This window comes from Aethalodelphis obliquidens, unplaced genomic scaffold (assembly GCF_003676395.1).
Source record: "Aethalodelphis obliquidens isolate GAN/ISIS:26980383/991018 unplaced genomic scaffold, ASM367639v1 scaffold31, whole genome shotgun sequence".
Classification (NCBI taxonomy): Eukaryota; Metazoa; Chordata; class Mammalia; order Artiodactyla; family Delphinidae; genus Aethalodelphis; species Aethalodelphis obliquidens.
Genome location: NW_020837975.1, coordinates 7,314,848 through 7,335,793, shown reverse-complemented (window position 1 = coordinate 7,335,793; position 20,946 = coordinate 7,314,848). Strand labels below are relative to the sequence as shown.

The 20,946-nt window shown below is 40.2% G+C and overlaps 1 protein-coding gene across 7 annotated transcripts in view; it reads right to left on the bottom strand.

The window, feature by feature from the left end:
• ANKS1A (ankyrin repeat and sterile alpha motif domain containing 1A) overlaps positions 1-20,946 on the bottom strand; it is a 189,495-nt gene that overhangs the window by 113,786 nt on the left and 54,763 nt on the right. For all 7 annotated transcript variants that reach the window (XM_027127025.1, XM_027127023.1, XM_027127024.1 and 4 more), the window contains exon 2: positions 875-955. In XM_027127025.1, the coding sequence (XP_026982826.1) occupies positions 875-955 (81 nt within the window). The remainder of the gene's footprint in view (positions 1-874; positions 956-20,946) is intronic.

Sequence of the window (20,946 nt, the reverse complement as noted above, 5' to 3'; positions counted from 1 at the left end):
TCGCTCGGAAAAATCTAAATGGTCCCAATAATCCTTCCTCATAAAAACTAAACTTCTACTGCTTATCTCCTTTAGTATTAGGCCTCAAACTCCCCGATGCCCTGTCTTCCGTTACACTCTGGTTTTCATTCTTCCTGGCAAATCTACGCTCTGTACTCCACCACTCGGCCTGCTCCTGCTCTGAGCCTTGCCATTCTACCTCACTTGAAGGGCAGCGCCCTCTTCAAGCTGCCAAACCACTGAAACCTGTGCCTTCTCTCAAACCACCACCCACCCCCTTGCCAAAGCACACCTTCTCCAGAAAACTTCCCAGACAAACCCCACACAAATCACAAATTCCTGATAACCTCTCTATACTCAAGGGAATTAAATAGGCCATATTATTTATTTATTTTTCCCCTTAAAAATGGTTCTTGTTGTGGACAAGGCTAATTTTATGAGGAAAGAGTGGCAAGCAGAAAGATAAAGTCAACAGAAAGAAAGTTTCTCATGACCACTCGATCTATTTTCAGTTTATAAAGGGACTGGTTACATAATACATCATCCAGCACCATTATGTTCTGGCTGCCCCACATTTGAGCTTCGTATCCAGATCATTGCAAGGCACTGCCCCATTTCAAAGGGGAAGAGAATAAGCAGAAGAAAGGTAAAACTTAACCTTTGGTTAAAGTTATTTTGGGAGTGGGGTGGGGAAGGATGTTTATATTATACACTAAAGAGAGACTCAAGAATTCTGGACGGACTAAATTTAGTTTTTCTCTGTTCTTCAGCATCCCTGCTTTGTACACCTTTACAGAAGGAAAAAATTTAAAAAGACAATCTGAAGGCCTGGGTTCTGAAGAGTGGGGCAGGAATGTAGCACGTTAATACTTACTTATGGCCATTCAAAGCAGCATGGTGCAGAGGTGTATACCCAGTGCTGTCAACACAGTTCACATTTGGCCCTCTCCAGATGCTATAGGGGGGAAAAAAAAGACTGAAGTCACAAACCAAATTTAGAGACATCTAGCTGCCTGGAAAAGAATTCTGTGTGGTGGTTAACCAAACGGGTTACTTCCACATGACTCCTGATAAAAGAAAGCAGCTATTTACTACAGAAATGCACAGCACTGAGGGTACACAATGGGGTGCTGAACAAGGAGTCAAGTATCAAGACAACGGTGTCATCATTTCAGAGCATGTTTTCCTGTATCATTCTCCTCATTGGTAACTTTATTACTCACTCAGTCTGGGACTCGTGTCTCTGAATACTGTCAGGATTGTAAGAACAGCCCGTTGAAAGGTCATCAAAAATATCACTGAACCAGGGACTTCCCTGGTGGCGCAGTGGTTAAGAATGAGCCTGCCAATGCAGGGGACACTGGTTCGATCCCTGGTCCGGGAAGATCCCACATGCTGTGGAGCAAGTAAGCCTGTGTGCCACAACTACTGAGCCTGCGCTCTAGAGCCCGCGTGCCACAACTATGAAGCCTGCACGCCTAGAGCCCATGCTCTACAACAGGAGAAGTCACCGCAATGAGAAGCCCACATACCACAACGAAGACCCAATGCAGCCAAAAATTTTAAAAAATCACTGAACCAAACCGTTCAGTCAGTTACAGGTACTGAGTACCCACCTCTACTCCTGGTGACTGAAGTCTTGAGAGAAACTCTAGACCAGATAATCAGGATCATTCAACCACAAGGACCAAGATCAAAGAACCCACATTCATAAAAGCACCAGGATACATGTGTTAAAATGCAAGGGACAATTCTGTCTTTCCTTTGTGAATATGTCTTATTGGTAATAAAAAGAATAACAACAGAATCTACAATTTGAGTGCCTTATTTGAATCAGAAATATCAGACTAAGACGGTTGAAATGTCATCTCATTTAATCCTCAAAGCCTTAATTCTGACTTCTGTTTCATCCTTACTACATTGGCCAGAGCCTCTAAAATACTATTAAGTAGTAGAGGGCAGCCTTGTTTTGTCCTGCTAATGCTATTGGCAGTTAGTCTGAGGTAGACACTCTGTAACATGTAAAGGAAGTATCTTATTTTTTTCCTTTTTAAATGTATTAGAAATACTGTTTAATTTAAATACGTTTTTGCATCTATGGATAATATCATAGTTTTTCACAGTGAACCAACTAATTTTTTTTTTTTTTTTTTTTGCGGTGTGCGGGCCTCTCACTGCTGTGGCCTCCCCCGCCATGGAGCACAGGCTCCGGACGTGCAGGCTCAGTGGCCATGGCTCATAGGCCCAGCCACTCCACGGCATGTGGGATCCTCCAGGACCGGGGCACGAACCCGTGTCCCCTGCATTGGCATGTGGACTCTCAACCACTGTGCTACCAGGGAAGCCCTATCAATAGCTTTCTTAATGTTGAGCCATTCTTTCATTCCTGGAGTAAACCTTATTTGGCCATTATCCATTAGGGCCATATCAGTGACTTCTACTTGAGAGTATTTTACTTAGCATTTTCACATCTTCATTCATAAAGGAAGCTGGTCTAAAGTTTTTGCTTTTTGTGCTATCATTATTGGGTGATATCAGTATTAGGTTTAAGTCACAGATCACCTGAGCAGCTATCTACACATTTCTATATTCCGGAATCACTGACATAGAGCACTAAAATTATAATCACCAATAAAACCATCTGGGCCCAGAGCCTTTATACACAGATGTTGGAAGCAGCATTATTTGTAACAATAAAACTTTAGAAATAGCCTAGAAGTTCATCAACAGAGAAATGACTATGATAACTAAGGTGGAGACAGATAGAATATTATATACTATTTATATTGCTGTGTAATAAGACAGAATAGAGGTTACAATGTAATGCTAAGGAGAAAAAAGAAAGAAAATTGTAAATATTGTAGAGAAAAAATATATATGAGAGACATTTATCAGGATTGTAAATTGAGTGCACAAGTTTACCCCATCTCCTGTCTAAAGTTGTATGAAGTGAAACGATTCCCACCCTACACCACAGATAATTGATGGACATAAAATAGAGAGATTCAGCCTAAGAAAATAAGAAAAAATGTTATCAAGTAACTGGCAATGTTGAGGGATTCCTAAAAGGCAGAAATCAGACAAGGCTATATCTACAGAAACACAACCTAGAAGAATGCCAATTAAAATAATCACATACCACTTTTCACCTATCAGACTGACAAAAATGAAAATGATGACGTTATAAAACGCTTGTAAAGATCAGGGAAACAAACACTCTTAAACCCCACTAGTATGAGTTTAAATTGGTGAATTCCTCTGGGAAGACAATTCGGCAGCACCCACCAAAACCAAAAATAGGCATTCACTCTGGGCCAGCATTTCCACGTCAGGCACTATCCAACGGAAACGCTTGTACACGCGCACAAAGACACATCCTTGTTAGGACTGATCCACTGTAAGAGTAAGAACTACAAACTTAACGTCCACCTATAGGTAGGGAGTTAAATACCAGGTACCCCAATAAAATGAATTATTATGTAACAGTTAACAACAACAACAAAGGAAAGAAAACAAGGTGGACTTATTTGTCCTGACGTGGAAAGATTTTATAAGATATGCTATGTTACAGTAAAGTGAAAAAAAAGAAGTCATTGTATAATATTCAAAAGATGAGCCCTCATTTTATAAGTACACACATGCACACACACACCCCCTTGGATGGCGATGGGAAGCATGCTCATCCAGTGTTGACAGTGGTTCCCTCTGGGGAAGGAAGCGTGTGTCGCGGGGGCACCACAGAGTGGTGAAGGGGGACTTTCACGTTCTGCTCTGTATTCTACCACACTATGTAAAACACAGTGAGAATACATTCATGCAGTAGTCTTTTTAGAATTTTTTTTTAAAGAGGGGAAGGAACCTATGTACAGGGAAAAGAAGAGAAAAAAATGAAATGTTAATAATAAATGGTTGTATATGTGTGACATGGGTCACTTTAATAAGCATGTAGGTATTTGGCTTAAAAGCTTAAGATAAATTTTAAGTGAAAAGAGAGGACATGTGTACTGACAGCTACATTATTTGTTCCTTGTCAACTAAGGAAGCTGGTGACAAGGTCAGGAGCCTGAGTTTCTTCCTGGTGTCCCCATCCTCCATTAAGCTTGGATTCCTATAGCACCTTTCAAACAAAGAGTTAAAAGCAATGATCTCTTTGTCACATTTATACCTCATTTCCTAAACCAAAAATAATATACCTATGCCTGACAATGAATAGAACGATGGAAAGTGAAACAGATCTGGAAAATCTAGGAGGTACAATTTTCATACTTAGTTTCAAATTGCCCCACAAGACAAAAAAATCATCATTCTATTATAAACTAGGTGACACTAAAACCCAAAAACAAATTATTTGCCCCAAATTACAAGCCAAATCAGTGGCAGATCCAAAGCTCCCATTTATGGTGCTCTTGGCCTTTGGCCAAACAGGGACTTTGTGATCTAACCGGATGACAAGATGAAGTGAAGATGCAGTCATACAAGGTCGCACACAATAGCAAGATGACTGGAATAAACAAGAGGAGTTGGGAAAAAGGGAATAGTAACACTGGTTAAAGCAGCTGGGAGCTCAGGTCTGTCAGCTCCTAGTACTGCATTAGGAATCTGCTACCTCTTCAACCATCTCAATCCAGGTCCCAAAGTAACCTTAAAACTGAGGTTTAAACTGCCCTTGCTTTTAACAAAAAGGCAGAACTGAGCAAGCTCTCTGTCATTTTCTAACTTTTACCTCCATGTCTCCGGTTTAGAGGTGATTAAGTTTGGATATCCCATACCAGCACTAAAACTACCTCAAAACAATTAGAAAAGACAAGGCAGAAAGATAAGTACTTCCCTGCATAAAGCTGCAACTTTCCCAACTGGGTAAGGCCTTTCCCCCTCCTTTTGCTCTAACTAGCATTTCTTCTAAATGCTCATGGGGAAAAATTTGGGGGAATGGGGAATATATTAAATAAAACCTAAATGAAGATAGAGAACTGTCATCTCTCTGCTTGGAATCTTAGCTTCAGACAGGATGGTAGTAACATCCCCCTCCACCCAAGTTTCTTCCTTTTTGGCAGCCCAAGAAAAGAGCTATTTACAATCTAGGCCTCCCTCCCTATCACAGCTGTCCTATTAGGTTTCTCTAAAGCAGTAAGTACCAAAGGGCTGATCACTGACAAACAAAAGCAGAGCACAGAGCACCAAGAGAACCAGGAAAAGAAAAAGAAAGGTACAGGAGATCCCTAAACATTTAGTGCACCATCACCACAGCACTGATTACATTTGACCTTGGACCACAGTGAATTCTTTATGCTGCGCTTCCATACTATATATTTTAAGCCCTTTAAGGGACTCCTTCATGTTTCCAAGAGCACAGCACTGTGCAAGGAACTGCCCAGGGCTACCAGTTTGCAACTTCTAACATTCGGTTTTTCCTAACCTGCGACCCCAGTGTGACATGATCTCTGTGTAGTGTAACGAACCTGCTACTCTCTATCCATTAAAAATGGCAACAATCTCTTGATGGGACATGTACGCATACTACATCTGAGATATCTTTACATAAAACACAGAGACAGAAGAACCGTAAGTTGGAACCAAAGTGGCCAGTCCACTTTCATCTGTGACTACTCTGTGGGATCAGGACTAAACGATATCCTACAGTGGCTCTTAGCTGTCAGCAAGCTTGCTTCATGTTGTCCAGTTACCTAACTGCTTGCTTCACACAGACAAGTAATGGCATCTCAATGGGCTGGCAGAGTGTCCAATCCAGTTCAACTGAATAAATGTTTAGGCACTATCTTCCATACGCCAGAAAGTTATAGTCTCCACCCTTGAGGAGAGTGGGGAAGTCAGACAAGTAAACAAATGACGATACACTGCGTGAATTCTGGGAAGTATGCAAAGCATAGCTCACGGGGAAATGGGAATAAGGGAGGCTTTGCAGACAGACGAGACACTTAAGCTGAGCCTTTAAAGCTTAGATGGAATCAGCCAGGCAGGAGAAACAAGGAGGAAACGCCCAAATTCAAGGTCTCCTGAGTAGTCCCAGCAAACTGGGGCAAGTGCAAGTACCTGTGAGTGGCTGGAGCGTGATGGTGAATGCGAGGATGGAGAGGCAGGCAGAGCCAGGTCATGAAGGGTCCCGTGGGCCACCGAAAGTTTCAAGCAGGGAATGATCAGATGTAAGTTTTACAAAAATCCTTCTGTTGACAGCTGGGAAGTGGGAATTTGTTATTCACCATACTGTTGATGGTTTTAAATATTTCCGAATTTGAAAAAAAAATCATTATGCTAAGCATTTGTATAGACGATAGACTGGAAGAAGTGTGTGACTAGATCCAGGGAGCCCAGCTACAAGTTAGCAATTCAGGCATGAAGTAAGAACCTGAACAAAGGCAGTGATAAGGAGCGCTGAGAAAAAAGGATAGATTCAATAGAAAAGACAGGATCTGGTGACCAAATTGGGCGGGGGCGGGTGTGTGTGAACAATTCAGTGGCTAATGAGAGAGTAATTTGAGGAGGAAAACCCCTGTTGCTTTGTTTTGTGATTGTGGCAGTATTAGGCAGGGGAGGGGAGGAGGCACAGGGAGTTTTGTTTTGGATTAGTTGAGGCTGAAATGAATTTGGACTCCCATGTGTAGATGTCCAGTCAGTAGGCAGATGAGGGTCTGGAATACCATGGTTACATGGTTAGTTTAAAATGACAATGCTCAAATGTTGACAAACATGGATGTTGCCCTTACAACGATATTATAAAGTAGGGAATACATGTTGTTATTTCCATCTTACAGGTAAGAAAACTGAAGTCCAAATGACTTACTGATTGTCATATAGCTAATTAACATGGAACTGAAACAAAATCCCACGTCTGACTTCTAATGCATATTCCTTCTAGTTTATTCAGGCTCTTGACCTTAACTGTTGAGACAAAACAACTTGGAGGGACTTCCCTGGTGCCTCAGTGGTTAAGAATCTGCCTGCCAGTGCAGGGGACACAGGTTCGAGCCCTGGTCCGGGAAGATCCCACACGCCACGGAGCAACTAAGTCTGTGTGCCACAACTACTGAGCCTGCGCTCTAGAGCCCATGAGCCACAACTACTGAGCCCACATGCCTAGAGCCCGTGCTCCACAACAAGAGAAGCCACCAGCCCATATCACAATGAGTAGCCCCCACTTGCCGCAACTAGAGAAAGCCCGCGAGAAGCAACAGAAAGCCAATGCAGCCAAATATAAATAAATAAATTTATTTTAAAAAAAACTTGGAGCTCTGTGGGTCTCCTCCTGCATTAGTTCTTAGGAAGTCAAAGACTCTCAGAACACCAAGTCGGAAAAGGGCCTGCTCCATCACTGACCCTGTGAAGAGGGAGCAACGGCAACAAACTTGAGGGGGAAGAGAGGTTCTGGGCAGCTCTCCATCAATTCTTCATTAAATCATTAAGGTCTAAACAGGAGTTTGTCTCATCAGCCTTTTTCTGCCAAAGGCCTTCTCTGTTTTCCTCTTTTAGTTATCCTTGCAAAGGCAGATTTATCTCTGAACCTCAGGAAGGACTGGCAGTTTTCCAACAGAAGGAAGCACTGTCCAAAGTCAGTCTAATTTTAAAAAGACTTCATCTTACTCAAATGAATTTGACACATCCTTACTAAAATGCTTTCTACATAATTAACTGTTGAGCGTAAAAGGAGAGATAATAAGGAGTCTAGGAAACCATTCCCATTGTCAAAGAAGCTTGTGATCTTTGGAGAAAGACACAACTTACAGACATGAAACGATCAGACAAGAAACCCCCAAAACAATGCCAAAGGAATTCTAGTTGACTGGGAAAAACTGAACATGTATTTTTATTTCTGATCAATCCTGAAACCCACTAAAATGAGAGTAAAAACAAACAAAAAAAGAATACGAGAAGGATAACAATGAACATAAAATGTCAACATTTTTGGAAGATGAAAAGTAGATAAATTAGCAAAGCTGAGAAAGTGAACCCCTGCATCCAGGGAAGGGGATGCCAATTCACACAAGCACCCTGGGAAGGGTCAGTGATTAGAAGTACCTGGTGGCACAGGAGACCAGAGATGAGGAGGGGCTGAAAACGAGGACTTGGTACAAATTCTGTATGCAGCAGCATTAGCCCACCAGGTCTCCGGTCACATCCAGGGCAGCCAGTAGACTATTACCCCTGCACCCAGGCAGGAGAAGATGGATTTATTTTGTGTAGAAACTGAACCAGGTGGGCTCTAAACCCAGGGACTTTAGGAACAGCAGAAGTTAGGAAGAGGCACTGTACTGAAAACAAAGGCCCTAAAAGGAAGTTTACATCCTGAAGGACGAGGTTCCAGACCTGCTCACTCACTTGGCTCCCAAAATGCTAAGAGCCCTACCCTCCACTTGCAAACAGAAGGTTAGAATATTTTTTCCTGTAGAAACCAAATGACTCCACAGAACGGTTCAATAGATGCTGACTTTCAGGGATTCCCCAACAAAGCAGGTGGATTCCTGCCCAAACACCCTAGATAGAGCATATAAAACCCATCCCTGACAAGTTCATCCCACCTCTATATAGACCATCCAGTCGGCTTTTTTGGTGTCTCACTTTTAAATTAAAATGACAACCAAGGATCACCATACATTTGAGGAAAGCATTCAACATGAAAAGAGAGAGCACAAAACAAACAGAATAAAGGGACTCTAAGGAACCAAATAAAACTTCAACCCAAAAAACCTATTATCACACAAGAACTGGATTAGAAAAAATTAGAACAATCAGTGTAAAGCTTTTGGAAATTAAAAAATTATAGTAGTGGGACTTCCCTGGTGGCACAGTGGTTAAGAATCCGCCTGCCAATGCAGGGGACATGGGTTCGAGCCCTGGTCCGGGAAGATCCCACATGCCGTGAAGCAACTAAGCCCATGAGCCACAACTACTGAGCCTGTGCTCTAGAGCCTGTGAGCCACAACTACTGAGCCCATGTGCCACAACTACGGAAGCCCGCGTGCCACAACTACTGAAGCCCGTGCGCCTAGAGCCCGTGCTCTGCAACAAGAGGAGCCACCACAATGAGAAGCCCGCCCACTGCAATGAAGAGTAGCCCCCGCTCACTGCAACTAAAGAAAGCCTGTGCACAGCAACAAAGACCCAATGCAGCCAAAAATAAATAAATAAAATAATTTTTTAAAAAAATTAAGTAGAAATATAAATAAAGAGCTAGATGATAAAGTTCAGTAAATCCTTCAGAAAGTGGAACCAAAAAAGAGATAGGAAATTCCAGAGAAAAGATAAGAAAATTAGAGGACCAAGAGTTCCAGAGAAAGAAAGAGAGGAGAAAATTATCAAAGAAATAAATTTTCCTAGAACTGAAGGATATGAACTTCCAGTTCAAAGAGTCCATCTTATACTTAGTACAATAAATAATTTTTAAAAAGACCCATCCCAAGGCACACTGTGAAATTTCAGAATACATGGGATAAAGAGAATACAGTCTCCAGAGAGGAAAAACAGTTCACATACAAAGGACTGACTGGCATCAGAATTTTCAATAATTTCAAGACTTTCAAAAAGTCTTATGGCTTTCGTTTCTGTAAGCCATAAGACAAAGGAGCAACGCTTTCAAAATTCGAAGGTGAAATGATTTCCAACCTAGAATTCTACAGCAGACAAAGAATCAGTCAAGTATAAACAGAGAATAAAGATATTTTTAGACATGCAGAGTCTTAAATTTTACCTCCCACACACCCTTTTATCAGGAAGTGACTGGAGGATATGCTCTACCAAATAAACGAGCAAACCAAGAGAGAAGAAGACAGGTATCCAGGAAACGGGACAAAAAAAGGCAAAGGGAATCAAGTGTACAGCAAGCCTCAGAAATACCCAACCATCGCTGGAGGATGCAGGGCTTTGGCATCTGTGGGAGAAAATGAAACTGACAAGATCAACTGATGGGTCTGCCTGGAATGTGGAAAAGAATATTTAGGGATTTAAAAAGTATGGTTTTAGTTTGGGGATTAAGGGTGAGCTGGACATAGGAAACTCAGAAAACCAACAAGAGAGGCAGAACGAGAAAAAAAAAAAAGGATTGGAGTATATTAATTGGTTCAGCAGGTGAATAATACTAATAGCATAATAATATAAACATTAGATACTGATGTAACTAAAAATTGTGATATATCTGAAGGATGAAGGGGGAGGCAGTGGACCGAGAGAGTGCAAGAAAGCTAAACTCTGCTCTTCCATAACAAAGACTGAGAGAGAATGTGTAAAAATTTTAAATCAAGAAACAGCAACATAAGCATAATAATCAGAAATATGGAGGAAACACCTGAAGCTCAGAGCTAAGAGCTAGAAGTGGCTGCTTTCCCAGAAAAGAACTCAGGTGTGTACAAATGCCCCCTGGTAAGGATGGTGCAGAAACGATTCTGACACAACACGTCAGGCTAGACAAGTCCTTGTCAACTATGAAATGTATATTTCTGGTCACCTTGGCTTTTGTGGCCATGAGTTTTGTGTTTCAAACATGTGACAAAAGGCAGTGACTTTGAAGGGTTTACTCTCTTATGAGAGAGAAACACAGTGGAAAGGCAACACCCCATTTTAACCTCACAGGTGACACAACTCACAAAAAACTTGGAAGGATGGCCCCCTTTTTCCACAAAGCCAGCAAGGAGCTCTCCCCTCTCCTGCCAAGAACAAGGGTCTTCTGTTTCTAGTCAGTAATCTGTGCACACACAATACCCACCCCTCCGCCCCCCACAAATACACAGAAACCAGCAAGTTCCTGGAGAGCAGGGACTGTTAGAAACCTTGTACATTCACGCCAGTAACTGCTATTTTCAATCACTGCCTCCCTATCAATGCCGGTAAGGGGAAGGGGGAATGGGAATGGTGGCAAGAGGGAGCACAGTCTCAACATGGACATGGATATGACAACCTGAGACATGATACCACCGTGGGATCGTGCTGCTCTTACTGCAATGCAGTCATGAGGAATAATGTATAATCACATTTTTACAAGCCATATTTCCCTCACCATTTACGCTATTACTTTGGGGGCCCTTATCTTTTATTTGATTCAATTTACCTTAGCCTGGCTTCTTAACACTCCAGCATTCACTGTTTCTGTTCCGCAACAGCAGGAAAAGTCACAGAAGTGCTGAACTGCATGAAAATGGTCTCCAGAGTTCAAAATTCTGACTCCTGTCACACCGCATGCTCCATGATAGCAGGGACCGTGCCTATCTTGTACCACCTTCCCAAACATGCAAGCACACAGTACAGGGCACAGAGTAAATAGTCAAATATTTGTGGGGAGAGGGAAGGAGTGGAAAAGCCACTGTGCTATTCTGGGTTCCTTACAATAAATAAGACCAAGCCACTGCCCTAAAGAACCTCAGAGGCATAGAAGCAAAAAATTATAATGCAGTGAGATTCGTGCTATAAAATAACTGCAAATGCGAAGGGAACACGGGTTACTGCTCGGATGAATGGCATCCGTTCTCAAGAGAAAGGGATGAAAGGGCTCTGCAACCAGGGGGAAGGGTGTGTGATCACACTGCAGCCAAGGTGATCTTTTAAGAGCAAACACTTCCTAGTTTTCTGCACTCCTAATGCAGGCTCTTCTTTCCTAGAAGGTCAGGCTCCCTGCTGCCTCCTCCCCAACCCCCCATTCCATCCTGCCTCTTCAACTCCCCTTCAGCATTGAGCAAAGCTCTCCTCCTCAGGGAACTCTTTCCTTTCCTCCCCAGGCCAGGCAGGGCTCTTCATGAGCTACTTGTAGAGCTCCTTGTACTCTGCCTTGATGACAATGATCTCAGTTCAGAGCTCTGTATTTGTCATTATTTGATTGCCTTTCTCACTAGACCACAAGCAACTTCCGGGCAGATCGGAATATGTTATGTTTACCACCGTATCCTCACTGTCAAGAAAGCACTGCACCGGGCACATGCAGTAAGAGAAATCTACACATAAAGGTGTGAGAAATCTACACAGGTAAGAGAAATCTACACATAAAAGCATGAGGGGGCCTAGCTATTTAAAGATGGCTATGGTGAATTACTTTTTTAGATTATGGAAACTATTTCTAAGAACTCAAATATCCTGTCAAGTTATGTTTTGAGTAAAAAATAATGTACAGATTTGTCTAAATATATGTGCAGATTCATATTCTAAGGTAACATGTTACCTGGAAAGAAAAAGCAAGGTTTCTTCTATTGTTCAGTGAGTATATGACAGAGAGAGAGAGAGAGAGAGAGAGAGAGAGAGAGAGAGAGCGAGCGAGAGAGAGAGAGAGAGAGAGAGAGAGTGTGTGTGTGTGTGTGTGTGTGTGTGTGCACGCTCACGCAGAAAAGCTTTTAAGAATGATTTGCTCCTTGGCTTGTCAAAGTCCACAGGCTTAACTGAGCTGGGTAGGAAGGCAAGATGCCTTAATCAGTCACATTTGGGGGCAAAGATGCCTCCAACTTAGGGAAACCATAAATCCTGGCTTATATCTGTTGTCCCAGCATAATTATTAACAGGATCCTGGCCTGGACAATAAATTATATGGTCACTTTACTCCATCCAGACTTTGAGACCCTTTTCTTGGTATTTTGAGTCTAAACGGCCTGGAAATAACAGCCAATATTAAATGTTTGCTATGAGCCAAGTATACTTTAAGTGGATTAAACAACTCACTGTTTACTTCTCACCAGAACCCTAGGAAACTGACAAGTATGGGGATGAATAACTTAACCAGAGTCACAGAGCTGGAATGGGTGACACTGGTTTAACTCCAAAATCTTAACACTGTGCTATATACAACTTCTTGAAAACCACTCTCTCAGCTGTTTTTTCTCATTCCTGAATAAGATGAATTTCCCACAGCTCATACACTTTCACTTCCACCCTGCTTCACATTCCCCGCCCCTCATTCATTCTGTCTTACTCATTTTTTTTCTCTCCAGGGTTATAGGAAACCAATAAAGAGTCTTGAAAGAGAGGCACTATATTCTAGGTAGGAACCGGGTCCCAGAGGGAAATGAATAGAGGTAGTTAACCAAAAGACTCCTATTAACATTTCCAGAAATCCAATTAGCTGACAAATCTTGTTACTTAAGGTAACTACTGAAAGCATCAACATTATAATGAAAGCTACAAGCTGACTGAATTCATTTAATCTTAAAGTATTTAAAGATGATTATTTTGTTGTTTTAAGGAAATTAAAATAACAAAATTTCAAGATAGAAATTAATAATGTAAAAGTGATGTACACCTCAAATGAAATTTATTATCAGATTCTAGGTCCAATACACACCACATATATTTCCTAAATGTCCCAAGCATCACAACAAAAATAATATTCTGAATGTTGCTAATTTGTAAACTGAATGTCAAAGATCTAATTTTTTTTTCACACATGCAACTGACCCATATGAGTGAATCCTGGATTTGACACATTGTATTAGCTACAAAATCTCTAGTAGATCATCTAAACTTTATATAAAGTAGACATGTCACTTGTCCTATCCCTACCCTGAGAGAGTTGTTTTATGGAATAAATGGGATAACATATGTGAAAAAAATTATAAACTGGAATTTAAAATATAAGGGTTTGGCATCAATATCTAAAGTGAAGCAAATTATTCTAAAGAATGAGACCAGTGTATATGTGCTGACATGAAAAAACGTGGAAGATATATGAAGTGGGAAATGCACCTGCATAACAGTATGTAAAGTATAATCTCATTTCTGTAAGAACAGTGTATTTTTCTAAGCCTATACTAACATATGGAAGGCTATATACCAAACTGTTGAGACTGATTTGTTCTAGGGGTGAGGCATGTATTACTTTTCAAATAAAACACACACACACACACACACACACACACACACACACCCCTCTCCTTGACCAAATTTTAGTCAGGCTCCTCTGAACACTCTTTTCAACTAGGCCTTGACTTTGGTCCCCATCCTACCTTTGACCTGCTCAGCCCAGTTTTAGCAAGAATTCTGTTAAGTACGTTTATCAAGAGTTCTCCCACCCTTGATATCTGATCCAGTTCCTCATCCCCCCTCTTTGATGTCTAAGTCCTTGGCCTGCCTATAGCAAGAATCCTGTTAGGTCAGTTTAGCAAGAATCCCCCTATCCTTGATGTCTCCTCTTAGAAATTTTCCATCCACTGACTCACTCACCCTCCTCTTTGGCCAAAAATCCCCACTGGTCCTTGTTGTATATGAAGATGAGCCTGGTTTCTCTCCCCTATGGCAATACTCCTACTGCACTAGTCTGAAAATCTTCCTTACTCTTTTAACAAGTGTCAGAACAATTTTTCCTTTAACAGCACACACACCCACTTTTTCTTTTTTTTTTTTAAAAAAGTCGAGCCAGATCTATTCCAGAGAGATGGGCTTCCAGTTACAAGATTCTTAAGAGAGTTCTTTTAAGAAGGGGTTCTGGAGTAAATTTATTTCTGGGTTTGGTCTCCTTTTTAAAAACCCTCCTGTGGTCTCTGATTTTTCCAGCCTCTGGAGGATGAAAATCAATTATTCCCATTTGCTTCTGAATGGAGCTCTTCAATTACGGAGGCTTAAGAACAAGCTTGCCCAAATGACAGCAGTAGCAGTCCCCAGGCGAGGGTACCAAATAGGTCAGTGATTTCAAAGGCTGGTGGACTTTAGAACACATTATAGGAATTGTACAAAATGGTGACCTACTGCTAGTTTAAGTGATGGTGAGATTAGGGAGGTGAAAGAGTCAACAGGGGGTTACCAAATCCCAGATAGTCTACATTCTAAAACAGTTCACAAATTTGTCCCTTCCTTTTCATTTCCAAAATCACTGCCTTATGCCTGAAATAACCTCCAAAATGATCTTGCCTGCCTTAAGTATCTTCTTCCATTGACAAAATCAAAATACACTCTTTCCAAAATGCAGCAAGTGATCCCCCACCTGCAGCGAACCCTTGCCATGCCAGGCAACTAGTCCACGGCAAAGACTTCTGATTCAAGCACCATCGTTTACTCTGAAGCAAGACAGCTATGATACAAGTAACCACCCCCTTCTCAGAATCATTTTATTAAGAACCTCCTCTCTGCTTTAGTTCTGTGTAGCCAAGGTGACTTCTGCAAGCAGATTATTTCCTTTCTAACAATTACATCCTGTTCTTGAAAGAAACATGGCAATAATTTTTTTTTAACATCTTTATTGGGGTATAATTGCTTTACAATGGTGTGTTAGTTTCTGCTTTATAACAAAGTGAATCAGTCATACTTAAACATATGTTCCCATATGTCTTCCCTCTTGCGTCTCCCTCCCTCCCACCCTCCCTATCCCACCCCTCCAGGCGGTCACAAAGCACCGAGCCAATATCCCTGTGCCATGCGGCTGCTTCCCACTAGCTATCTACCTTACGTTTGTTAGTGTGTATATGTCCATGACTCTCTCTCGCCCTGTCACAGCTCACCCTTCCCCCTCCCCATATCCTCAAGTCCGTTCTCCAGTAGGTCTGCGTCTTTATTCCTGTCTTACCCCTAGGTTCTTCATGACATTTTTTTCCCTTAAATTCCATATATATGTGTTAGCATACGGTATTTGTCTTTTTCTTTCTGACTTACTTCACTCTGTATGACAGACTCTAGGTCTATCCACCTCATTACAAATAGCCCAAATTCGTTTCTTTCTATGGCTGAGTAATACTCCATTGTATATATGTGCCACATCTTCTTTATCCATTCATCCGATGATGGGCACTTAGGTTGTTTCCATCTCCAGGCTATTGTAAATAGAGCTGCAATGAACATTTTGGTACATGACTCTTTTTGAATTATGGTTTTCTCAGGGTATATGCCCAGTAGTGGGATTGCTGGGTCATATGGTAGTTCTATTTGTAGTTTTTTAAGGAACCTCCATACTGTTCTCCATAGTGGCTGTACCAATTCACATTCCCACCAGCAGTGCAAGAGTGTTCCCTTTTCTCCACACCCTCTCCAGCATTTATTGTTTCTAGATTTTTTGATGATGGCCATTCTGACTGGTGTGAGATGATATCTCATTGTAGTTTTGATTTGCATTTCTCTAATGATTAATGATGTTGAGCATTCTTTCATGTGTTTGTTGGCAGTCTGTGTATCTTCTTTGGAGAAATGTCTATTTAGGTCTTCTGCCCATTGTTGGATTGGGTTGTTTGTTTTTCTGTTACTGAGCTGCATGAGCTGCTTGTAAATTTTGGAGATTAATCCTTTGTCAGTTGCTTCATTTGCAAATATTTTCTCCCATTCTGAGGGCTGTCTTTTGGTCTTGTTTATGGTTTCCTTTGCTGTGCAAAAGCTTTGAAGTTTCATTAGGCCCCATTTGTTTATTTTTGTTTTTATTTCCATTACTCTAGGAGGTGGGTCAGAAAGGATCTTGCTGTGATTTATGTCATAGAGTGTTCTGCCTATGTTTTCCTCTAAGAGTTTGATAGTTTCTGGCCTTACATTTAGGTCTTTAATCCATTTTGAGCTTATTTTTGTGTATGGTGTTAGGGAGTGTTCTAATCTCATACTTTTACATGTACCTGACCAGTTTTCCCAGCACCACTTATTGAAGAGGCTGTCCTTTCTCCACTGTACATTCCTGCCACCTTTATCAAAGATAAGGTGTCCATATGTGCGTGGGTTTATCTCTGGGCTTTCTATCCTGTTCCATTGATCTATCTTTCTGTTTTTGTGCCAGTACCATACTGTCTTGATTACTGTAGCTTTGTAGTATAGTCAAGTCAGGGAGCCTGATTCCTCCAGCTCCTTTTTTCGTTCTCAAGATTGCTTTGGCTATTCGGGGTCTTTTGTGTTTCCATACAAATTGTGAATTTTTTTGTTCTAGTTCTGTGAAAAATGCCAGTGGTAGTTTGATAGGGATTGCATTGAATCTATAGATTGCTTTGGGTAGTAGAGTCATTTTCACAATGTTGATTCTTCCAATCCAAGAACATGGTATATCTCTCCATCTATTTGTATCATCTTTAATTTCTTTCATCAATGTCTTATAATTTTCTGCATACAGGTCTTTTGTCTCGTTAGGTAGGTTTATTCCTAGATATTTTATTCTGTTTGTTGCAATGGTAAATGGGAGTGTTTTCTTGATTTCACTTTCAGATTTTTCATCATTAGTGTATAGGAATGCCAGAGATTTCTGTGCATTAATTTTGTATCCTGCTACTTTACCAAATTCATTGATTAGCTCTAGTAGTTTTCTGGTAGCATCTTTAGGATTCTCTGTGTATAGTATCATGTCATCTGCAAACAGTGACAGCTTTACTTCTTCTTTTCCGATTTGGATTCCTTTTATTTCCTTTTCTTCTCTGATTGCTATGGCTAAAACTTCCAAAACTATGTTGAGTAAGAGTGGTGAGTGTGGGCAACCTTGTCTTGTTCCTGATCTTAGTGGAAATGCTTTCAGTTTTTCACCATTGAGGATGATGTTGGCTGTGGGTTTGTCATATATGGCCTTTATTATGTTGAGGAAAGTTCCCTCTATGCCTACTTTCTGCAGGGTTTTTATCATAAATGGGTGTTGAATTTTGTCAAAAGCTTTCTCTGCATCTATTGAGATGATCATATGGTTTTTCTCCTTCAATTTGTTAATATGGTTTATCACATTGATAGATTTGCGTATATTGAAGAATCCTTGCATTCCTGGAATAAATCCCACTTGATCATGGTGTATGATCCTTTTAAGGTGCTGTTGGATTCTGTTTGCTAGTATTTTGTTGAGGATTTTTGCATCTATGTTCATCAGTGATATTGGCCTGTAGTTTTCTTTCTTTGTGACATCCTTGTCTGGTTTTGGTATCAAGGTGATGGTGGCCTCGTAGAAGGAATTTGGGAGTGTTCCTCCCTTTGCTATATTTTGGAAGAGTTTGAGAAGGATAGGTGTTAGCTCTTCTCTAACTGTTTGATAGATTTCGCCTGTGAAGCCATCTGGTCCTGGGCTTTTGTTTGTTGGAAGATTTTTAATCACAGTTTCAATTTCAGTGCTTGTGATTGGTCTGTTCATATTTTCTATTATTTCCTTTCTAACAATTACATCCTGTTCTTGAAAGAAACATGGCAATTATTTTTGAAAATATATACTTACAGGTTAGACAGACTGAATTTTGCTGCCTTAAGCTTTTTTGTTTAAACTAATTTTTTTAAGTTATTTCTCCATAATTTAGTAAGCACTGTAACAACTTCCATTAGTAAAAATAGCTGAACAAGGCGTATTACTTTGGAAAATTAAAACAAAAGAAAAAAAACACGCACACACAACAACAAAAAGTTGGTTTTAACTAAGTCCAAGTTTTCTCACTTTCTTTGTCCCTATTTGTAATATGTTTAGATTTAGTTTAATCCCAGAGCCTTTCTCAGAGACTCTATTGAGATCTATATTTAATCAGCCTCCCAAATCTGCTCTATTTGCCAGATTCCTTTTCTAGCTTTCCCAAAAAGGCACTCAGTATCCTGTTCTTGGAGTCAATCCAAAAATAAGCACTCATTTTGGATGACTAAGAACCTTAGCAAACACCTGGCCAAAAAGCAAGGCCATGCTACATACATGTAGCATCTACCAACTGAGGAATACAAGACTTGATCAAGAAGGTTACAAAGAAGTTTCCCAAACTGGACAGCTTTCCCACAAATAGCTTTTTGCTTCTCAAATTTTAAATGTACAAGAGGATCGCCATTTACAGTAAACAAAACCTCTATATGGGAAGAAATACAGCTTCATATATCAAAGAACAAGAGGAAAAGCCCTATCATCTACTAATGGCCTAGAAAATGAAGACATCCAGAAAGCCTTTAATGAGTCTAATAGATGTTGTCTTTTAGTACAATAACTACAACAGACAGTCTACTATGAGCTAAGTAGCATGCTAGAAACCTAATATGTATTTGCTCTATTTTTCATACTAAATAGTGAAATAAGAACTTGCATTCTGGGCTTCTCTGGTGGCAGAGTGGTTAAGAATCCGCCTGTCAATGCAGGGGACAGGGGTTTGAGCCCTGGTCCAGGAAGATCCCACATGCCATGGAGCAACTAAGCTCATGCGCCACAGCTACTGAGCCTGCGCTCTAGAGCCTGCGCGCCACAATTACTGAGCCCTTGTGCCACAACTATGGAAGCCCACATGCCTAGAGCCCATGCTCCGCAACAAGAGAAGCCACCGCAATCAGAAGCCTGCGCACCGCAACAAAGAGTAACCCCCGCTCACCACCACTAGAGAAAGCCCACGCACAGCAATGAAGACCCAATGCAGCCAAAAGTAAAATAAATAAATTTATAAATAAATAGAACCTAAGATTAAAAAAAAAGAACTTGCATTTTATAAACTTTAACATGCTCAGAGAGATGAAACTAAAAAGAGGTGAAGCCACTTGCCCAAGGACACACAGCTACCCTGAAGAACCAGCATGAAAACTTGTTCTGCCTGACCCTTAAATCTATATTACTCGATTTACCACCTACCAAAATCAACAGTCTGATTTAAATAGCTATTGTTTCATATAACCATTCTGTTAATAATGAAAGCCTTAAAAAGTCTATGGACTCTAAAAAGTTCTACAAATATCTCTGTGTTGACTCCTAATATGTATGCCTTTGTGCACACGTATGCTTAGCAATTACTGACAAAAATTTAGAGACTGACTCAAAGCCAAGACTTATTATGCCTCTAAACTGTAATATGAACCAAAAATACCACACTCCAAGCTGGTTCTTTGGAAAGATCAATACAACTGATAAATATCTAGCTGAGCTAACCAAGGGGAAAAAAAAAAAAAAAGAGAAGACACAAATTACTACTATCAAAAATGAAAGAGGGGCCATCACTACCAATTCCATGACTTTAAAAAGATAAAAGAATATTATGAACAATATGCCCACAAATTTGGTAAATTACATGAAATGAACTAATTCCTACCAAAATTCACACAAGAAGAAATACAGCATCTGAATGGGCCTATATCTATTAAAGAAACTGAATCAATAATTAATAACCTTACAAAACACAAAGTACCCAGCCCAAATGGTCACATTGGTGAATTCTAAGAAACACTGAAGAAATGATACCAATTCTCTGCAATCTACTCCAGAAAACAGAACCAGTGGGAACACTTCCTAACTCATCCTATGAGGGCAGAATCAACATAACATTAAAACCAGACAAAGACATTAAAAGAAAGGAAAATGACAGACCAATATCTCTGATTCAACATTTGAAAACCAGTTAATGTAATCCATCATGTCAACAGGATAAAAAAGAAAAATCATATAGGATCATAGCAACATATGCACAAAAAGCATTTGACAAAATCTAACACCCACTCATGATAAAAATTCTCAGAAAACTAGGAATGGAGAGGAACTTCTTCAACTTGATAAAGAACATCTATATATAAACTTACAGCTAACATCATACGTAACGGTGAGAAACTAGATATTTTCCCCCTAAGATCAGAAACAGGACAAAGATGTCCCCTCTTACCACTTCTATTTAACATGGTACTGGAAGTCCTAGCTAAAGCCATAAGAAAAGGAAATAAAAGGTATTCAGATTGCGAAGGAAGAAATAAAACTGTCTTTGTTTGCTGATGATATAATTTGCTATGTAGAAAATCCTGAAGAAGCAACAACAACAAAAAATCTCCTGGACCTAAGCAATTATAGCAAGATTACAGGATACAAGGTTAGTATACAAAAGTCAACTGTTTTCTCACATACCAGCAATGAACAATTAGAATTCGAAATTAGAATTTGAAAAACATAATACCATTTACATTAATTAGTACTAAAAATTAAATTATTTATTATAAATCTAACAAAATATGAACAAGACCTATATGAAGAAAATTACAAAACTCTGATAAAAGAAACCAAAGTCTAAATAAATGAAGAGGTATTCCATGTTCGTAAATAGGAAGACTCAACATTAAGATATCAATTCTTCCCAACTTGATTTATAGATTCAACACAATCCC